This window comes from Ischnura elegans, chromosome 3 (assembly GCF_921293095.1).
Source record: "Ischnura elegans chromosome 3, ioIscEleg1.1, whole genome shotgun sequence".
Classification (NCBI taxonomy): domain Eukaryota; kingdom Metazoa; phylum Arthropoda; class Insecta; order Odonata; family Coenagrionidae; genus Ischnura; species Ischnura elegans.
In genome coordinates this window covers 109,693,381-109,712,419 of record NC_060248.1, presented here as the reverse complement: position 1 = coordinate 109,712,419, position 19,039 = coordinate 109,693,381, and the positions used below count along the sequence as shown (strand labels likewise).

The window sequence follows — 19,039 nt, the reverse complement described above, 5'->3', positions numbered from 1 at the left end:
CTTCGATGGAGGTATGAACGAATTAATCATCAATTGCAACTAGAATGTTGTCTATCAATTTAAAATTCTGAATAATTTCGAATTATTTGCGTCATAGCCTCGCACCACGCGGATTGAACGCTGGGAAAACAAGCACGTAACGATATAACTCGTGCGACTCGAACTGGAAACACCAAGGTTCGGTCTCTCTCTTTCCCTCGTGTGCTTGTGCTCAGTGAAACGACCTGCGGTTTTCCCAAGATTTTGTGTTTTTTTTTTTTAACTATCCATCAGTTCTTTTAAAAGATTCATCCATCATCTCATATTCGCTATCATCCTGTCCATTATGTTATTCACATTCATTTTACACGTCATTACCACTTTTTTGTCACATCATCAGCACTCGTGTTTTGTCCTGTAAGTATTTTCGGATGAATTATTTTATACTGAGCCTTTTTCTGAGACAATAAATGAAATTATTTGGACTAATATGTTGCCTGTGTCTTATTACCTGTTTCGTATACGTGAAGTGCCACCGTTTGCGTAGTTACAGCCATTTTCCCATCATCAACTATACTATTTCAAGAAGCCCTATCCCTGGTGGAGAATGGAATAACTCTAACAATCCCCTAATTGGGTTCCTTGAGCAAACACCTGTATTATCCGGTTTGTAGCGGACATAAGACCATTTATACACGAGGTTTATTCCGTTTTTACTCAGGTAATAACGGTTTTTATACGAGATAAAACACGTGTAATACACGGCCTATATGCTAGTTTGCGACCGTTTGTGCTGTATGGGTAGTATTTATATGTAATGGTTATGAAGATAACACTCCAATACAATAGCAATAATAATAATATAGCTGAACACCAATCAGGTTTCTTCCTCAAATAGACGTGCTTCTTACTTTCCCTTTTCCAGCTTAACCCCTTGGCAAAGAAAAAAACTGGGGCAAATCCCGACGGTCAACGAAGGCAGAAGGGTGCAAAGACCAAGGCGGAATACAATCGATAAAAGAAAAAAGGGAAGAGTGAGTTGGGAGTTGAAGTGCAACGTAGGGAAAGGCGATGCATCCAAGTGCCAGAGGATATTTAAATTACCATGTCAATTTTAATAACGGTGCATTATGTAATCGGATATGATACGTCCATCAATAGCATCGCGTACGATACAAATTTTAAATCGTTGCCATTTTTGTTCACGAGAAAACTGATATTGGAAAGAAAAAATTAAAATCCTTACGCCTTTTCCCAACTAAGCCGTCACTGTGCAGGAGGGTGAGTCAAGTTCACAGTTAAAGCGAGTGATTATGCAGGAAGATATATTGACAATGATGATTGTATGATCATTTCAAAACGGTGAGAGCTAATTCATTGTTAGAGAAATTCATAACAGCGATGGAGTTTACCACAATGAACACAAGTATATAATTGTGCAATATTTGTATGAAAAGTACTTCTCCACTCAACCCTTCCAAAAAGATAATTTTAAATTAATTTACTGACGCAAACTGGATAATATTGAAATTATTGCTAGAAAATGATGATTGATGAAAAAACTTTACATTTTCGCAGGTTTCTTCCTAATGCAAGGAGTCAGAGTAGAACCTCTTGCCTATTACAAAACAAGATATCAGAAAATAAATATCATATTAAGAAAGCACATCAATCAAGCACAAGAATTTTTAGATAAACTATTTAAATAAATGTTACTTTTCTGAAACATTAGCCAGCACTCACAGATATCCTTCTCATTTCAAATCAATGAAAACAGATTCAGAAATAATATACCTATTTCCAGCCATCACAGATATTATTATGTAATGCAAGACTCCACTCATTACAAATACGAATCAGACCTTTGAATGCGAAGCATTGAATGTAAAAAAAGGTAAGATTTACGCAAGACTTCACTTTAGTATCTCTTTTTTCGATCAGAATCAATGAATTGCAGCAAATCATTGCAAATTCATAATTCTTGTTATATGGAATTACCAATGAGATCACGCTCTTCCAAGAAATTTTCTCGTTTTTTTTTCATTCAAAAAAATATTTTCCACGGCATTATCAGTGCAGCAGAAAATTATGAGACGCATAAACAGTATTTGTTACGTTAATTAGGGATCCACTCATTGACTGGCATCACAGAAATAAAAACTTTGTATCGATATATTTCTTTTATAATTACCCCTGTACCACTGCAATTAATTTACCCGCAAACAACCAAGTAGCAGGCTCATGAGCAATTTGAACGAGTTCTTCGGTCGTTTTTCATTTAACCACGAAATGTTTTCGTAACATTCGTTAAGTTACCTCCGCGAAGACCGGTTTTAAAAATGAAAGATATTTTTTTCATTCCTCATTGTCTGGAATAACTATAAGCGGGAAAAAATTCTGTATGGTGGGGCATTTCCTGTGTTCCATTTTTCCACGATTATTATTTAATAACAATCTTAATATTATAAACTGTTGCTTCCCGTTTTTCAATGCAGTGGCGTAAAATTTTGGATCTAAAGAGGTCAAAGTAAAGTACATTAGACAGTTTATCTCATTATTTCCGTGTAGCAATAGATGGTAGATATTTTCGTAGTAATATATTTTCCGAGAGACAGGACCTACGTCATGAATCAAATGTACCAACAACGAAGAAATTCACATATCTTTATATCCAAATTTATTCCTATCCAAATGAGTATCGTTTAAGAAAAATGTCATAATTTGGGATTACATGATATCAACTAAGTACCAGGCAAATGCTCACCCATAACAATAAAAATGGCTTAAGGTAATCCCGGATTTGAGGGTCAGGTTTTCATGATCTCTCATTGGAATGGAATAAATGATACTTACCATATTCTTCTTAACGCTATAGAACAACACGAGGAAGCAAAGATATATAAAGATGTTCGTTTGCACGGGGGATAATAATTCCTAGTCCCAGTGAAGGTCAGAGTCAATTAAGAAGTCGCTTGACGGGACAGCAGGAGTTAGATCAGAATGACTGCGTATCAATGAATCTCGAGAAAAAGAATAACTTCCCTCGATTTCCCCTTAGTACATTGACTCCATTGGTGTGAGTGAATTTAAAATAGCAAGATTCGTATAATACCTAGCAGTTGGTACAACTTACGCTGTTACGTGAAATAATCTCATCCACACAAACATTGACCGTGACGACCGGCGACGCAATGATAAAAACGTACTACTTTCCCTCGTTAGAGTTCATTAAGAGAGCGTTGTAAGTATCCTTATTGTATAATCCTCAGTTTGGGATCATTATTACCTATCCGTAAATCGTGGCGGATCCAGAGATGGGATAGGAGAGGATAAAGCCCTCCCCCTTGGGTATACAAGTTACAATAGATAAAATGATATTTTTGTTCAGCTTTCGAATATAAAAACATAATACATTACCTTACCAAGAGTTGATTCACTAAAAATGTACACAAATGTTTATTCTTAACGATTATTTCTTTGGAAAATGAGTAATGAGGCAATCTTAAAAGTGTTGTCGCAAGCCTAGAAATTCTCAAAAATTTTCCTAACCTTCCCGACCCCCACTATTACTGGGAGGTTAACCCCCAGGCCATCACCTAGATCCCCCCCCTTGTCCCTATCCTGGATCCCACTGTCCTTAACACAGAATCATTAGAAAGCAAGTAGAATTAAAACACAATGATGAAATAAATATAAACACGCTTTGCATAATGTTTGGCAAAATAATACAACATCGATTATTAACTCCTCTCCAGCTGAGAAGTATACGTCTCTATTTATACAGCTATATAGTCGTCAAAATATTGCAATATTTTGCCGACAATTTTTGCAATATTTTGTCGGCGAGAACATGCCCATTTGCATTGCGATATTCTCGCCAAGTGGCATATATGATCTCGAAACTAAAATCTGTTATCCCTTTCAAAAAATGTACACATTGCTGACTAACTTACAAATTATATAACGCATGCAGCTAAGATATATTTTAAATCGGCGCAGAAATGATGGTGCACTGGGCCATTCGTCTAAGAAATTCGCACATCTAAGGTTTTTTTTCTTTCAGATGAACCACATGGCAAATCTCAACTGAGCTCTGCCAGACAAATATCAGATACCCAAGTGCCCTTTTGACTACCAGTCTACAGCTCTACCTAAAACGCCACACTGACCTCAGCCTTGTCAGGATTAGAAATTAATTTCCAAGAAATTCCCATTTGACATGCATGCATTTTCAATACATATCGGTTTATTGCCATTCAGATCAGCAAAGTAGCTTTATGGGCACAGGCTTAACCAAGAGGAACCACGTACGATTGCAGAACTCCTGCCGCTTTAAGCCAAAATGGATGTTGGATCTAAGTGTCATGAAATAGGGATTTGATCGAGGAGATTATCTAAATAATAAACATTTTTTTAAATGCATCCGCAATAGCCTCCGCAGAAGTACCTACATATAAATCATCACGAGCACTTTACATAATGCTCCCCTGCTAAAGAGGTCGTTTTCTGGCTGTCTGGCTGTTACTAGAGATAAGTACTCTTCACAGGTGATTATCATGTACTTTTTCGGTAATAATCATGTTTTTCACATTGGAAAGCGTGTATAATGTTAAGTATATTTCACTATCGATAAGTACTCTTCACAGGTGCGGATCGTGTACTCTTTAGGTAATAATCATGTTTTTCACATTGGATAGCGTGAATTATGGTAAGTATATTTCTTCAGGTTGCACAAGTGGCAATAGAATTTAAAGAAAACGAAAACCACTACTCTCTTCCACTATCTTGCGCCCGCACTTATTGTTAGATATACCGGATATGAAGCTTTGAAGGGGCGGCGTGCACAAGTTCCTCCCATCGCCTCAGCGCACCGTTCAATTCGCGGCCAGCCTAGTTGTGGATGGACAATCAACAAAAAAATCCGTTTCCCCGCCTTCCCCCGGCTCACAAAACGACAACAAGAGAACACCCAGCTCCTCCCAGCGGCCGCCGCGGAACTTAACCGACCCGAAAGGAAAGGGGGATGGGCAAAAGCGAAGGCACCCACCCCTTTGCTCCTCGATCCCCTCCACTGGGGCAAGGGCGGGCACCGGAGGCACCCGAAGCGGGGCCGGAAACGCCCGAAGTCTGGCGGCTATAGGGGATACAAGAAAGAGGGTGGACTCGAGCATCGGAGAGGAGTGGGGGAACCCTGGCTTACGAGGGGGTCCAGGGGGAGGAGGAGGAGAGAAAGGCTTAGGAGGGGGATGGTTACGGGGGTGTAGGTAGAGAGAGCGCTGACACTCCGGCCACGATTCTCGTGCATTATTTGATGTGCGCACTCATAACCGCGAGGGGTGGTGATTTGGAGGGAGAGGGGTGGGGGTGCAGGGGAGAGGGAGAGAGAGAAAAGGTACGGGGGAGGGGAGAAAAACTGCGGAAGGGGGAGCTCTTGGAGTGGGGGAAGGCACGGCCGAGGGTGCGAGCAGGGGGATGGGTTAGTAGCGGGAGGGAGGGCTACGAACCGAGGGAGGGGTATGCTGCGAGAGTACGGGGGGGGGGGGCGAGGAGGCCGGGGGCCCCCCTTGCTCGGAGAGCGCCGTATACCGCCGCTGACTGACGCGGGGAACGGTCGGGCTCTCTCGTTAGAGTGTTGGGGCCTCGTAGAAGTGGAGGTGCGGTATTAGTCCCGCTTGTTGTGTGTGATATCGGCCGGCGCCGTTGCGAGAGTAGTCGTGTGTCGTTTGTGTGCATGCAACGCGGTGGTGGAAAAATTACGAGAGGGAAGAGGAGGGATTTTTTTTATCATCGTCGCCTCCTCCAACGGTGTGATATTTTGTTGACAACTGAGTCCGCAAAGACTCCCCGTGATCGTCCGTAAGAAGAGACAAGGGAAAGAGCAGTCGCCGCCACCCTTCCGGATTGTTGTCAAACCCCAAATCATCAGCAAGATATTTTTTTTACCATTTTGCTTTCCACCCAAAAAATCAATTCCACCGAGGCTGTAGGAGCATCCCCGAAATTCCCCACATATCAACAAACTCGTCGATCGGCTGATTTCCCCGCCAGCGCCTAATCTTCCCCTTGAGCAACAATTTCCTTCTCGCTGGAAATCAAAATTCGTCATCTGCATCTCCGCCGCAGGAGGGAGTAAAATCGACGCTGCCCGACTCCGGCCACCTGAGGAGACGTGAAAGCGGAGAGAAAATCGCCGGGGAGTCGACGGAGACGAGACGGACATCGAGACCGCGAAGCAAGGCGACCAGAGACAATACCACTCACACATACACCTTGCAACACACAATAGCACCTTTTTATTTTCGTGCGAGAAGAAAAGGAATCGGAAAAAAAAGAAGCGACTTCCCTGCAGCACCTATCCCTCCCACCTCGAAGAAGCTCTCAGCCAATCGGAGGAAGGGATGGGAGAGAAACGGGGCGGGCTTCTCAACGTCATAACCGGCCACTCCTCATATTGATATCCATAAGCTAAGAGTCCTGCGCACTCGGCCATGTGGACCGCTTAAGGTCACACCCACCGCCGCCGACGACGAAGGGAGAGGAGCGAGGAGCCGGATAAGCGCGGCGACGTCGACGCGCTCGGAGAAAGGATCTGTAGGGCGAAGAGGCACGCGGCTCAGAAGGGACTGCCGGCCGGGATCAGTCAGCTGGCTTCGCTGGGACGTCGGCCGCCAGAAGTTGGCCGCATCGGCGGAGTTACAAAGCCGGCGGGATCTCTCGGGAGGAAAACACCGAACTGTTCGTGTTTCTACCCAGTGCCACGGACTTTTTAGGCGAAGTTGGAACATTTCCCCATGTGATTCCCCGTGCGGGGGTTTTGTGAGTGACTTTTCCCTAATCATCGCTCAGTATACGGAAAATAAAAAAAAAACTTGTGGACAAACTTGGGTTCCCAGTTAGTTGACTTCGCGAAGATGGATTCGCGTGGGATTTGAAAACGTGTCGTGTTGTGTGTTTTTTGTGAATCGGTGAGCCAAGGAAGAGCTATTAGGAGGGTTGGATTGATAAACTGACGTATATTATACATAAAGGGAGTTGGAATACTCGTGAGGGACCTCGGACATGCGGGGGTGGGATGGTGGACCAGGGTTCGGGGCGGGGGTGGGGGGTCAGTGCACGGAGGAAGGATTGTGATCACGAGTCGATCTCCGGTGGCGAGCGGCCGGTGATAAGGGCCGGGCGAGGAGTGAGGCGGGCGGCGGGGGGGTCGAGGGACAAACGCCGGCCCTGGAGCGTACGACGGAGGGGGGACTGGTGCCAAATCCAAAATCCAACAACCCCTTCCTCCTGAATTAATCTGGTGACAGGCTCGCGGGAAAGGGAGAAAAATGAATTAATCAACAGTCGACAGAGAAAGAGACACTGCAAGACATTTCACACAGTGATCGTGCAGTGATCGCCGAAATACCCGCACAACACAAAAAACCAAACACAAAACACAAACAAACCAATTATACGGACAAAAATCTCCAGAAAAAATAAGTGACGATCGGTGAAGCAGCGGACAGTCATCTTCATGTGACGAAAAAGTTTCTCCACACACCCTCCCAAACGCAAGTTCTCATCGTATCGGTAATAGGGAAACAAGGGAAGAGATTGTTCGAGAGAAACGGGGGTCAGGGTACGTCTATTTCCGATCGAAGAAGTTCTTCTGTTGTGAGGTGTGGCTTCGATATATAGCGGGGGCGACGAGAGAAGAAAGAAGATGTCAAGACGGAAGCAGGCTCGGCCCATCAGGGTCCTCGAGACGGGAGATGGCTTCCCGGCATCACCCCGAAACGGTGAGTCCAAACACCCAAGTGTCCTAAAGTTAGCTCCTTCCCTGTAGTAAATGTGCGTCAATCCTCCTATGAAATGCAATACATGTATGCGTGAGCACTTGACCGAGCGCAGGACTTGAGACGCCAGGAGGCGATGCGGGGGAAGCCCGGCATGTGCCCGGCCGTTCCCAGGGCGGCTGACGGACCCGGTTGGCCTCGCCAAGTGAGCAGGCCGCCTTGTCGCCAAAGGAGTTGCCGACCGAGACAGCCTTGTTGGTTCTCAGATCAACACCGAAATACGATTGCCTAGCATTTGTCCCATCATACAGCCACTTGTAGGATGTAATGGTAGCTGATTGTCACCGCGGTACTTCCCAAAAAGTATCTATCTATATTGCTATCTTCCCCTCGAATAAAAGCGGCTACACCCTCTCCGTTTATTTTTTTGGGGGAAATCAACGGGATTCCGTGAGGTTTTTGGCATTGCCATAAGTGGATTCAATCCCGAAAGTAAATGATTTCGAGGCCCATAAAATAATTCTCTATCCTCAGTTCACGTCTCCCAGAAAGAATTTCATTTCATTTATGATTAATCCAAGAATATAAGATAGGGATCACGTTAGTGGGTTCTGATAGAAAATATACATGAATAAAGGCTTAACATTAAGTCAAGCCTAACAAATGTTCTGACTGTGGCGTCAAGGAAAAGCATTTCAGCTGTTCAAGGATAACTCATTATCCCAAGACAGTGAAGTGAAAACGAGAGGAAGATATTTTATGACCACATGTATTTTTATATGCTCAGTGTGACTGTACTCGAAATTCCGTAATTCTTGAAGTTCGTCAGTAAAATTTCGATCGCTTTACGTGGTGTAACACGGAAACTTATATTACTCCGCTCTCGACTTCGTAATCTCCGCGCCACGGCACCTTGAATTGGCGAAAGGAGAATCCTTCGATCGCCAACACTATCAATGCGACCTCACCAGCTTAAACTTAGCTTCTGCCCTCAGCAGTCATTGTTCAGATCTGTTGATTTTCGCTAGAAAGCAAACAAGTAATGTGTTTGACATAAGATGCCTACTATAAAACCTACCCAAAATGCGATAAGAGTTAGGACTAGCGTTATCTACCTCATTGTCAGAGGGACATGGCATCTTGCTATTGCAAACGACGCAAACTGATTTTGCTTATTTCCGGTATCGGTCAATGACATCTCCATATCTATTTGCCGAATAATGAGAGATTACTGTGGAATAAAGCGGTGAATAATAGACTGGGCTCGGGTCTTCTTCAATCACGTGTAACTCGGCGCAGTCCAATTCTCTTGTCTAGAGAGATTTACATAAGTTCATCCCTGTCATAAAATATCCCAATGAAGCATGCTAATTTATGCATTTAAGGATATTTTCAGATACTTTCTAACACATCCTTCTTGCGAAATAAACTCTCAAGAAACAATTCACGCAGTAATTTAGGGATAAATTTTTTTCAGCAAATCTTTTAAATAAAATAACATGAAATGCCCGAGATACAATTTTTTTCCTTTTATTTGCATTTAAATCTATTTATTTTTATTTTTGTTGCATAAACTTCATTGATGAGCAATAAATACTTTGATTCCCAGCGGTACCAAGCTGTGTTCAGAAAACGATACTTTTTCGTAATATTTTCAATTTGCTGATCCGTATGAGTAGCAAGGAGTGATTATGGTGAGAGCGTTTGCAGAGTTTTAAAAGAGCGTATCTCTCACGAAAATTAAAAACAGTAGCTGCTGCAAGAGATTAATTAATTTTTAGTCTATTCTCATCCCAAATATTATCCGTCACGCGTAAAAAGTGATTTTATGATATACTTTTAAACGGTGAAACCAACCGTTCGCCTATAATATAGTTGTATGAAATGATGGAGGATTTTTGAGCATGCAGGTTACGATGTTCCAGAAATGTCACGAACTTTATTTTGAACAATACAAAAGTGTGTTTCACATTGTCGCTGGTACGACGATACGCCGGTGACTATTTTCTTTGAAATTAGCTGATTGGAAAGGAAATATTATTACTTAATATCGGCATGTCATTGCAGTAGACTTGACCGTGCGGTTTCAAATCCGACGTCTCCCTCTCCGCGGTGCAACAATGTAGCAACTTAGTTGCAGGAGATTGGAAAATTTGAAAGCCATTTAATTTTTGATTTCGATATAAATTATGGTGAAGGAGCCCCACTACAAATATACCCTTATTCCCGCAGTATATATCTGTATTACAGACGTAAGTTCGCATACATTGTTTCGTCAACCACTGTGGATTGCTCTGTTTGGGAAAGCGAACGGAGCAAATGCAGACGACAAATCTCAGGATTAATATGCATGAATAACAGGGCAGGTACACTACGCAATTGCCTCGACTAACTGAATTGCTATCTTGCTCCAGATGACTAAATATAAAACCAAATTACAAGCAAATACCGTAACTGAGCGTAAAATTTCAATATAACTTTGATTTCTTTTGATTAGGCTTATTAAATATATGTGCAGTGTTGTCATGGTGCCGGAATTGGTTAACAAAAGACAAGAGTCAATTAACACTTTAAACAAATTTGCTGCCTCAAAATTTCTAATTCATACACTCGTAACCGAAACAAAAAAATGTAATAAAATGTAAATAATAACTTGTAATAAAAAAACACACATAGCAATCAATATTTCGCTTCTAACAAAAGTTAAGGAAAGTGCGTTCCGGCACCGCTAATTTTGCCATGACGTCACTGCATATGTGCCGGATAAAGGTATGGTTATTTAAGTACTCCTTCCATCGCGCATGTATATACTAGGCATAAATGGAGGACTTTTATCTAAAATAATTCCATGAGACGTGTTTCAACGGATTCTGTGAGCGGGGTGAGTGGTACGAAGTATCAGCCTCCGAACCCATTGACACGTGAGTTTTGCAACAGACAATCAATCTCCAATCTCAGTCCTAAAGCATTATTATGGAGCAAGCGTGATCTGGAAGCTATTTTATAAATTAATTTTAAAATTTTATCAATTCTAAGTATGACGAGAGCTAATTTAATCGCTGCATTTCGAAATTAACAACATTTATTCAGCTTCCTAGTTTATGAGAATACTGTAAAATACCAATTTTGAATAGCGTCTTTGCTGTCTTTTTCGTTGTATTTATATTTAATTTTTACAGAGTACGTGGAGTACGAACTGATGGGATTTTTCCTGATTAACGCTAAAAGACAAAAAACTCTCCGAAAGAAATAAACGCAACTACATAATCCGAGCGTCGATGGTCCAACGTACGGAAATCAGTGGAACTGATCCCATGATAAATCTTGTGCAAGTGCATTGTGTTCATTCAAGAAAAGTTCTAGTGAAATCATAGATAAACCGGTTAAACTCGATGGAAAACCAGAAATCAAGTAAAATTACCTCACCCGTATAACTTTATGAATTTATAAGGAAAATTGTGGAAAAATTGGACTTTTTTCACGATTGTAATTTGATAAAAATAGATAAAGTAAAATGTTTTATTCGAGTAACGCGACTCATGAGGTCTCAACCATGTGATTTTCTTATTACATTGATTTGTACTACACATTTAACGGAACTTCATCACCATTGATCTCCCTCATCACCTATGCTCACACAATTTTGGAAGCGAATGAAGGTAAAAAATACCAGGGCGTAATCAAACTGGTCTATTCAGAAACAAAAGTCTTCCACTTTGCCAAAGAAGAGACATTAGTTATATTTCGCTCGTTTTTGCAACATAATTCCCCCTCCAAAATAAGTCAAGAACGTAACTCGTGTGACATCAAGTCAATAACACTGATTTTGAATGATTTGGTAATGTAAATGAGAAAGACATAAAATATAAATTTAATTTGATCTATTTCTTTGTGTTTTTGTTACATTAACTTTATTGATGAGCAATAAGTACTTTGATTGCCAGCGGTACCAAGCTGTGTGTACAGAAACCGATAATTTTTCGTAATATTTTCATATTGCTGATCCGTAAGAGCTTCATATGTTGAGAGCTTACAAAACTGTACTGGGATAAGCTACTTTGAACCGTTGATAGGTGTGAAATGTCTTCTTTTTCCGCATTGAATGGGACTGCGATCAAGAGACTTGGGTTATAATATCACTCCCTCATCGTATTTTTCACTTTCGTCAGCCCCTTAACATTTCTCTTCAACCACATCCCCAAATCCCGGCGTCTCACAGCAACCCGATATGCGTGGTAGCGTGAAGCTGTAGGTTTTTGTGAAAGAATGGTGGACGAAGATTAAAAAATAAGGCAGTTCGTCATCAAAATAATTTTATTATTCGCCACAATGGTACCACAATCCTTTAAAAATGTTTGAATTTGATAGCGCCTCAAATTTTACGCAGGCGTTTTATCCTGAAAATTTAATATTTTTTCTCAATTTTCTCCTCTATATGACTTGAATGAAACAGACGAAACCAAAAAACAATAAAAGGCTAATTTTCGGAAATACGAAATGTTCAATAATTAGCACAAAAGTTTTAATTCTCATAATGCATTGCCATATAGTTTGACAAGCATTGAGCAGTCGTGATGATAGGTTGACAGACAAAATCGGGCGCAAATCAGTGCTAAGTTACGAATGCCTTAGGCGTCGCAATTTTGTCTAATCAGATAGCTGAAACCGGAAAGGATAGCGGGTTGATCGTTTCTTTGATAAAAATCAAAACGGTTCAGCCCGGGCCTTGGTAATCGTTCCCGAATTTCCCAATTTATAATTTTCGATGCGACTTTTCTACAACCTAAGAAATAGCGTGATCATGGGTCTAAAACGATGACAAAGAAATATAAATCCTTCGGAGTTCACTTCGAGAAAAATGTCCATATTTGGTAGAATATTAAAAAGTAGTTGTTATTAGGAAGTAATTTTGTGGGTTTAAAAATTTTGTGGGCGCTTTAGCTGCGTTCCGAGAGTATGAATAAAATAGTATGAATAAGCATATCTTGGTGGGGTGGTGAAAAAATTCTGTTGCCAAATAAAACTGACTAAATTATTACTAATTATAGTAAACTAGCTTCTCTCCAGATGTGTACAATTATTTGTTTTAATCAGTTCATTTGACCGGTAAGCGAACTAAATTCTACCTATTTTCTGTCAGGTGAGCCAGTCGCAGTGCCAAACCTTCTTCTTCTACCGAACAAGTGCGTAAATCTAAATTCCGTGATTGATATGTGGGACGGATTCTAACTCAGTGCTTCACTTTCGGGGAGATTAGAGCCGACTTTGCAGTTTCGCAGCGGTGAGCAATAATTATTTCCAAAGAATAAAAGAGTCAATCACGGGCATTTGTGAAAGCGTTTATATACGCACCAAAGGATGTGATTCGCGAAGAAAATATTTGATTCTGTCGGGATTCATACCCGAGTAATTCAGAGGAAGCGCTTTGAAACTGGAGGTTTTCCTCTGGATTATTCGCGGGATGAGCGTTGAGACGACTCATAGTGGAGACAAGGAAGATGATGGACATTCGCGTCCCCAGATACCCCGAACAATAATGATTTCCAGTGAGTTCAACTATGATTGGCGAGATATGGTGGAACAATATGTGGAATAAATGATAAAACGTATTGTGCTGTCCACTGGTTTAATAATAATAACAACATTTCGACGCTTAGCGTCATCATCATGTCAAATAGAAATAACCAATCATATTATTAATAAGCAAGCGGACAGCACAATAAGTTTTATCATTTTATGATTTCCAAGCAGTATAGGAGCCAATCACGCGCATTTGTGCGTGCATTTAGATCCACCACATGATGTGATTTGCGAAGAAAATATTTGATTCAGCCGGTATTCAAATCCGACTTATCCAGTCGAAGCGCTTTGGAACTGGAGGTTTGAACCTGGACGATTCGCTAGATATGCGTTGAGACTCTTGCAGTGGAGACAAAGAAGACGATGGACATTCGTGCCCCCCAGTTCACCCCCTCAAGCCTTTGCTATCTCTTCACAATAGAGCGAGGGAGGAAGAACCCCCCCTTCTGACCCCCCCCCCTCCCGCCTCGTTCTCCATCGCCTCCATTTCAATCTCACGCTCACTTCTCACCCATGGTCCCGCCCCCTTTTTTCTCCAGCCGCGCCGTAGAGGCGGGCCCAAGTGCACCGACGGCCTTTACCGCACGCCGCCGAGAGGTTAAAATGTTGGAGTGAAGGCGCGAGATTACGCCCCCTTCGGCATCCTCCGACGGCGCGCCGACAATGCAGCGGCCACACCCCGATGGGCAGTTCGCGGCCGAGACAGCCTCGGGTGGCCGACCACTCGCCCGGAACTGAGGAACCGAAAAGATACCGAGTCCTTAAGAGCCACTGCCGGCCGGGAAGCAGGCGAGCGACCGGCCGACGGCGTCGAAGGCGCCGGCGGTAATCCTACCACATCCCTCGCGAATCACTTCTTGAAATTAAAATGAGAACTAAGTAGTTGTCCTCTCAATAAAACCCACATTTCAGGTACAATAGACCGAAGAAAGGCAATAACACAATCTACACAGTAGTATGTACTTGCACGAATGATAGACAAAATTTTAGACTTAGCACAAAAACGCCATAATTACATAAAGACATCATAAACCGATCGCCAGCTACGACGGAGTATCGAGTTAATAACTGTGTTACACAGTTTACCACATTAGCGTAGCGTAAGCTATCACAAAAGAAAATATATCTATTATTTCTGCTGATTTGGCAACAACGCGTTGTCCTATTAGGATTTCTACGTTGTTGTATATCCTCAGTTACAGACGGGGAAATTATTGATTCAGTCCGGTTTGTGCACAATGATTCAATTCGTGAAATTTTAATTTATTTTTGAAACAAAATGTTACCTCATATGGAAAGTCCCTTATATATACGGCCCAATACAAGAAGTTTGCTGATAACGCATCTCATACCATTGATCTATCACTTCTACGTCTACTAAACTTCTGACTTAATGGTATTTTTTTCATTAGAATGCACCTGTTATGGCCTAAGCCGATCCATTTATACCCTGATGTTTTCTCTTTGTCATTGGACAAGATGTTGATCCAATCTACCATTTAATCGACCAATGATGACATAGTTTTGTCATTTTATACTATGGAAATAATTATATTGGCAATTATTTGAGCTGTCGTTGCTGTTTTCCCACTGACTCAATATAATGGTGAAGTACTTCATCATTACAGCATGAAGGACAAGGGAAAATAATATAAAGTCAGTTGAACATGCTATATAAGCAGTGTTCATGCTGTGCGTAGTTGATGGGACTGATTCAGTGAGGACCGTTATCAAGTGTTTGAGACAGTCTTTAATGCAATTGCCAAGAAAAAATGAAGAAATACGCAAGTTTTTTCGGAAAACTGCCACAAGTGCAAAGCTTATACGACGGAAGTATTATGAAGTTTTCCACGCGATGACAGAAGTTTCTCTTTTCCATCCATTAAAAAGAACGAACTTCATCAACTTAAAAGTATGAAAGAAATAGCATCACGAGGTTTATCATGAACGGCCAAATTATTGCAACTTCGCTACCAACACATAAAACTTCCCGTGAGCTGAGGATGCATTGGGCTCATAGTTACTCGCTACCTATCGTTACCTATCCATTCATAAGCGTCTTCATTCCTATCGTTCATCCATTCCGAACAGAAGTACACCATCACGACTATAACTCCAAGACAGTGATTAAATCACTCGAAATACATCCCAACAAGAGCCTTGTCACAGACAAGTAGTTGACGTAGCCTAGGTTAGAGTCCTCATCGTAGGAACAATGTATTCGCAATATTATTTCGTATTGGAGTATTTTACCTACGAAGGATATATCCTATTAATCCCTTAAAATCATCCCATGCATCGTTGATATGATTTGACGTATTTGCTCACTTATTATCTTTCGGAAATTCTTTAGATAGTTGTTTCCAGATTAGACCAATCTGAGAAGCAGGAGAATGTTTACTTCGTCTATCTATGTTTCCCCACAGAAACGACAAAATCAGTATGATATACATTGTGACAAGATTTCTGACTCATCTGATAATAAGCAAAATCGCATCTACAACTAAGTATAGCTACCAGAACGCCACTACATATGTGATTTCTAATGTCGTTTGACGATCATATTACATAATATACGTCCTAAAATTTTTCTTGAATTTTCTCCGTAGGGGTTAACTGCGTCATCATGCAATTTTATAAACTTCATTTAGCACAGAATTTCTCGTAGTACGTTGAAACCTTTTAAGAAGATGGAAAATTACATCTGATGTAGGGTATACTCAGGTAATGTAGTGAAGGATTATAGAAGGAGAAGTTAGATCATGAGCAGAAAACGAAGATGGCATCGGCGCAGATTAATGTTGAAATTATCACATCTACTCAGGATAAAACAACCTTTCCCGGTGATCAAAGGGAGAGAATTATTACGTCCTCATTTGTCCGATAAACATGAAGAGCAAACAATAATATTCGCAATCAATTTGTCCAAACGAGCCATGTAATGACAATAACACGCAGGGCATTTTGAACCGACTTTTATTGGATTTGATGAAACGGGAGTGAGAATTAGGAGCATAAGTTTTGCATATCAACGGCCCCGGACACGATCTGTGTACTCATTTAGTGACTCTTAACGATCGCTATGCCTCCCAGGTTTGCTGCAAGCAATTCCAGTGGAAATAATATCATTCTAATCTCGATATGGAAAAAAGTCTCACTTTGTCCGCGTGCCTTCAATCAAGTTATGTCTCACCCACGAATCATCACGAATCGAACCAGTTCGTTCTTTAAAAAACACCTCCGGTAAGATAAATCCCCGATCAAAATGAATTTCCATAAAAATGCCTCCTTGATTAGGTATCGAATTACGAACCAATCGATAGCAACCAATACGCAATGAACGCCAGTTAAGAAAATTCAATGGCTCGTTCTCCTTCGAGTAAAAGTTTAATCTTATTTATTTTCAAATAATCATCCAATTTACCCGGTAGCAGGAGCTACGGTTTCAATAACTGATGGAGGTAATTCAGATATTCACGATTACAAAAGACTGTCGTGATTACCAAATAAGACGCGAACGGTTTAAAAATGAAACTATATTTACAATGATTAATGAATGAAAGCCTACGTCAACTCACAAGAAACTATTACGGAAATATTGAGTATTTTTTCTAAAAGTAATAAGTATGAATGAAATCACTGAGGTTTTATTAAATGCATGCTCAGGAACGCAGATGAAAATTTTTCACTGTGCGGTTACCATCATAACTAAATAAAAATTTATATTTTGGATTTTTAAATATTTTTTCATCAATGTATTGTATTAGAACTTCCAATGGCGCATAAATCAGAAACATTCAACTTTCGGTATTATTCATCTTGCAACCCTTCCATATTATATTGGACGTTTCCATATGCATAAAATTGTTTCCTGAGTAACCTAAAAACCAGAGTAGATGATGGAATGAACCCACAATATAAACCACATTCTTATCAGCTATTTTAATAGTAGAAGGTACGAATTTGCTTTGAATATCTGCAAGTGGACGCAGAATGATTTTCGTGTGTTAAAAAAGGTGTTCGTTTGTCGTTTCTCTGATAAGTTCATCAGATGCCTTATCCCCCAATTTTTAGAAATTTATAAGCTTGGTATCGTAACTCGACTGTACTGATGTGCTTTACCAAATTACTACTCAGTATAAGGTCTAATATATATTTTCAAATGTCATCGCAGAGTCAGCGGTTTCGTATTGAACAAAATACTAAGCCGTCAATGAAAAATTAGAGCCTGTTTTGCTTGATTCCTACAACTTGATTGCTTACAATTAGTGAAACCATCTAACCGTCCAGTGACGCTATACACCCCACAAAGTGCAGGAAGTCGCAATGCCCCTCTGAAGAGTGCGTGACTGATTCGGTAGGAGCACCAAAATCTCTTGAGGCTATAGCACGCCACCATTCAATCCCCACGGATCGCGTTAAAAAATATCATCGACGATTGCACACAAAGCAGCAAACTCGTCGACTCCATTCAATTTCCAGCCATTATCACTCGATTGTTTCCCAGCATCTAACACAAACTTCCTGATTCAGAAGTTTGGCGGGTGGGTATACGAATCTACCTATTGTGCGAATACGTAAATTCGATCAACTGTAGCTTTACGCAATTTACTATCACTGTATTTATTGCCGAGTGAACTTATGAAAATATCTTCTAAGTAGTTGAGGTAGCCTAACGTAGATTTCTCATCAAAGGAACAATGAATTCAAAAAATTCTTCCATAGTTTTGTATTTTACCTACAAAGGATACATCCTATTAATCCCATTGAATCATCTCGTGCGGTTTTGCTCAGATGCCATTCGACCCACGTTGCGACAACTTATTATTTATGATTTTACTCTTTCCCGGCGAACAACATGTAAAAAATCTTCTCGGGATACCGCGCGGGTAAGACTATACATATAAGAGCGCCGACGTTTCGGGTAACGACTCTCTACCCATTCTCACGGCTACAATGCTACGGTAGCCGTGAGCATGGGTAGCGAGTCGGTACCCGAAACGTCGGCGCTCTTATATGTATAGTCTTACCCGCGCGGTATCCCGAGAAATTTTTTTACAACTTATTATTGTCAAGCGACGAAAATACTCTTCAAATATGATTAATATTTGAATTAATACTGAGGAATTAATAGAAGTGTATAATGTTATAAATTTGCTGATTTGTCCGTCCCTATGGTTTCAGTATATTCTTGCCGTTTCTAAAGTAAACAACCAACCCTCGTGTCAATCTCGTCCTTCCTGTTTCAAGTCTTTTAACCTTCTCAAGACAGTCTTATTCATCTCTTTCTTTATTCCTTCCTCAAAATCATGAGCGAAATAGGGCAGCGTGCACTTTTTACGCCTGGAGCAATGAGAGGCGCCTACAGAGACACGGAGCTACAGTAGCAACATGCACGAGTACATGGAGAGTGGCGAGTGAGGATTGGCGGCGATAAGCTGAGGAGTCACGCAGGGACATGGGCTTTCACCGCTACTCAGTAACGCGCATGTAATTCGGGAAAGGTTAGGAAATCATGGGAAACATATGAAATAGGTATGGAGCAACGAAAGGAGGTGTTTAGGGGGAGCCATGATCAACCATTCATTCGCATGATTTTTAGCATTCATATAATATATATACTATAGAATCAAGATGAGATCGTCGAGGGAAAGAAATAACACATCCTCCCAACACAATCCCAAAATTTTCAAAATGACAGGAGA

At 41.0% G+C, this 19,039-nt stretch overlaps 1 protein-coding gene across 3 annotated transcripts in view; it reads left to right on the top strand.

Annotated features, from left to right (window-relative positions):
- The first annotated feature begins 7,093 nt into the window (after positions 1 to 7,093).
- LOC124156357 (homeotic protein spalt-major) overlaps positions 7,094 to 19,039 on the top strand; it is a 289,209-nt gene continuing 277,263 nt past the window's right edge. For 2 of the 3 annotated variants that reach the window (XR_006864305.1, XM_046530872.1), the window contains exon 1: positions 7,094 to 7,757. Coding sequence is in view for 2 of the 3 variants with exons in the window: in XM_046530872.1 (XP_046386828.1) it covers positions 7,682 to 7,757 (76 nt within the window). In the remaining variant the exon portion in view is untranslated. The remainder of the gene's footprint in view (positions 7,758 to 19,039) is intronic. The other variant, XM_046530874.1, reaches the window with a different exon arrangement.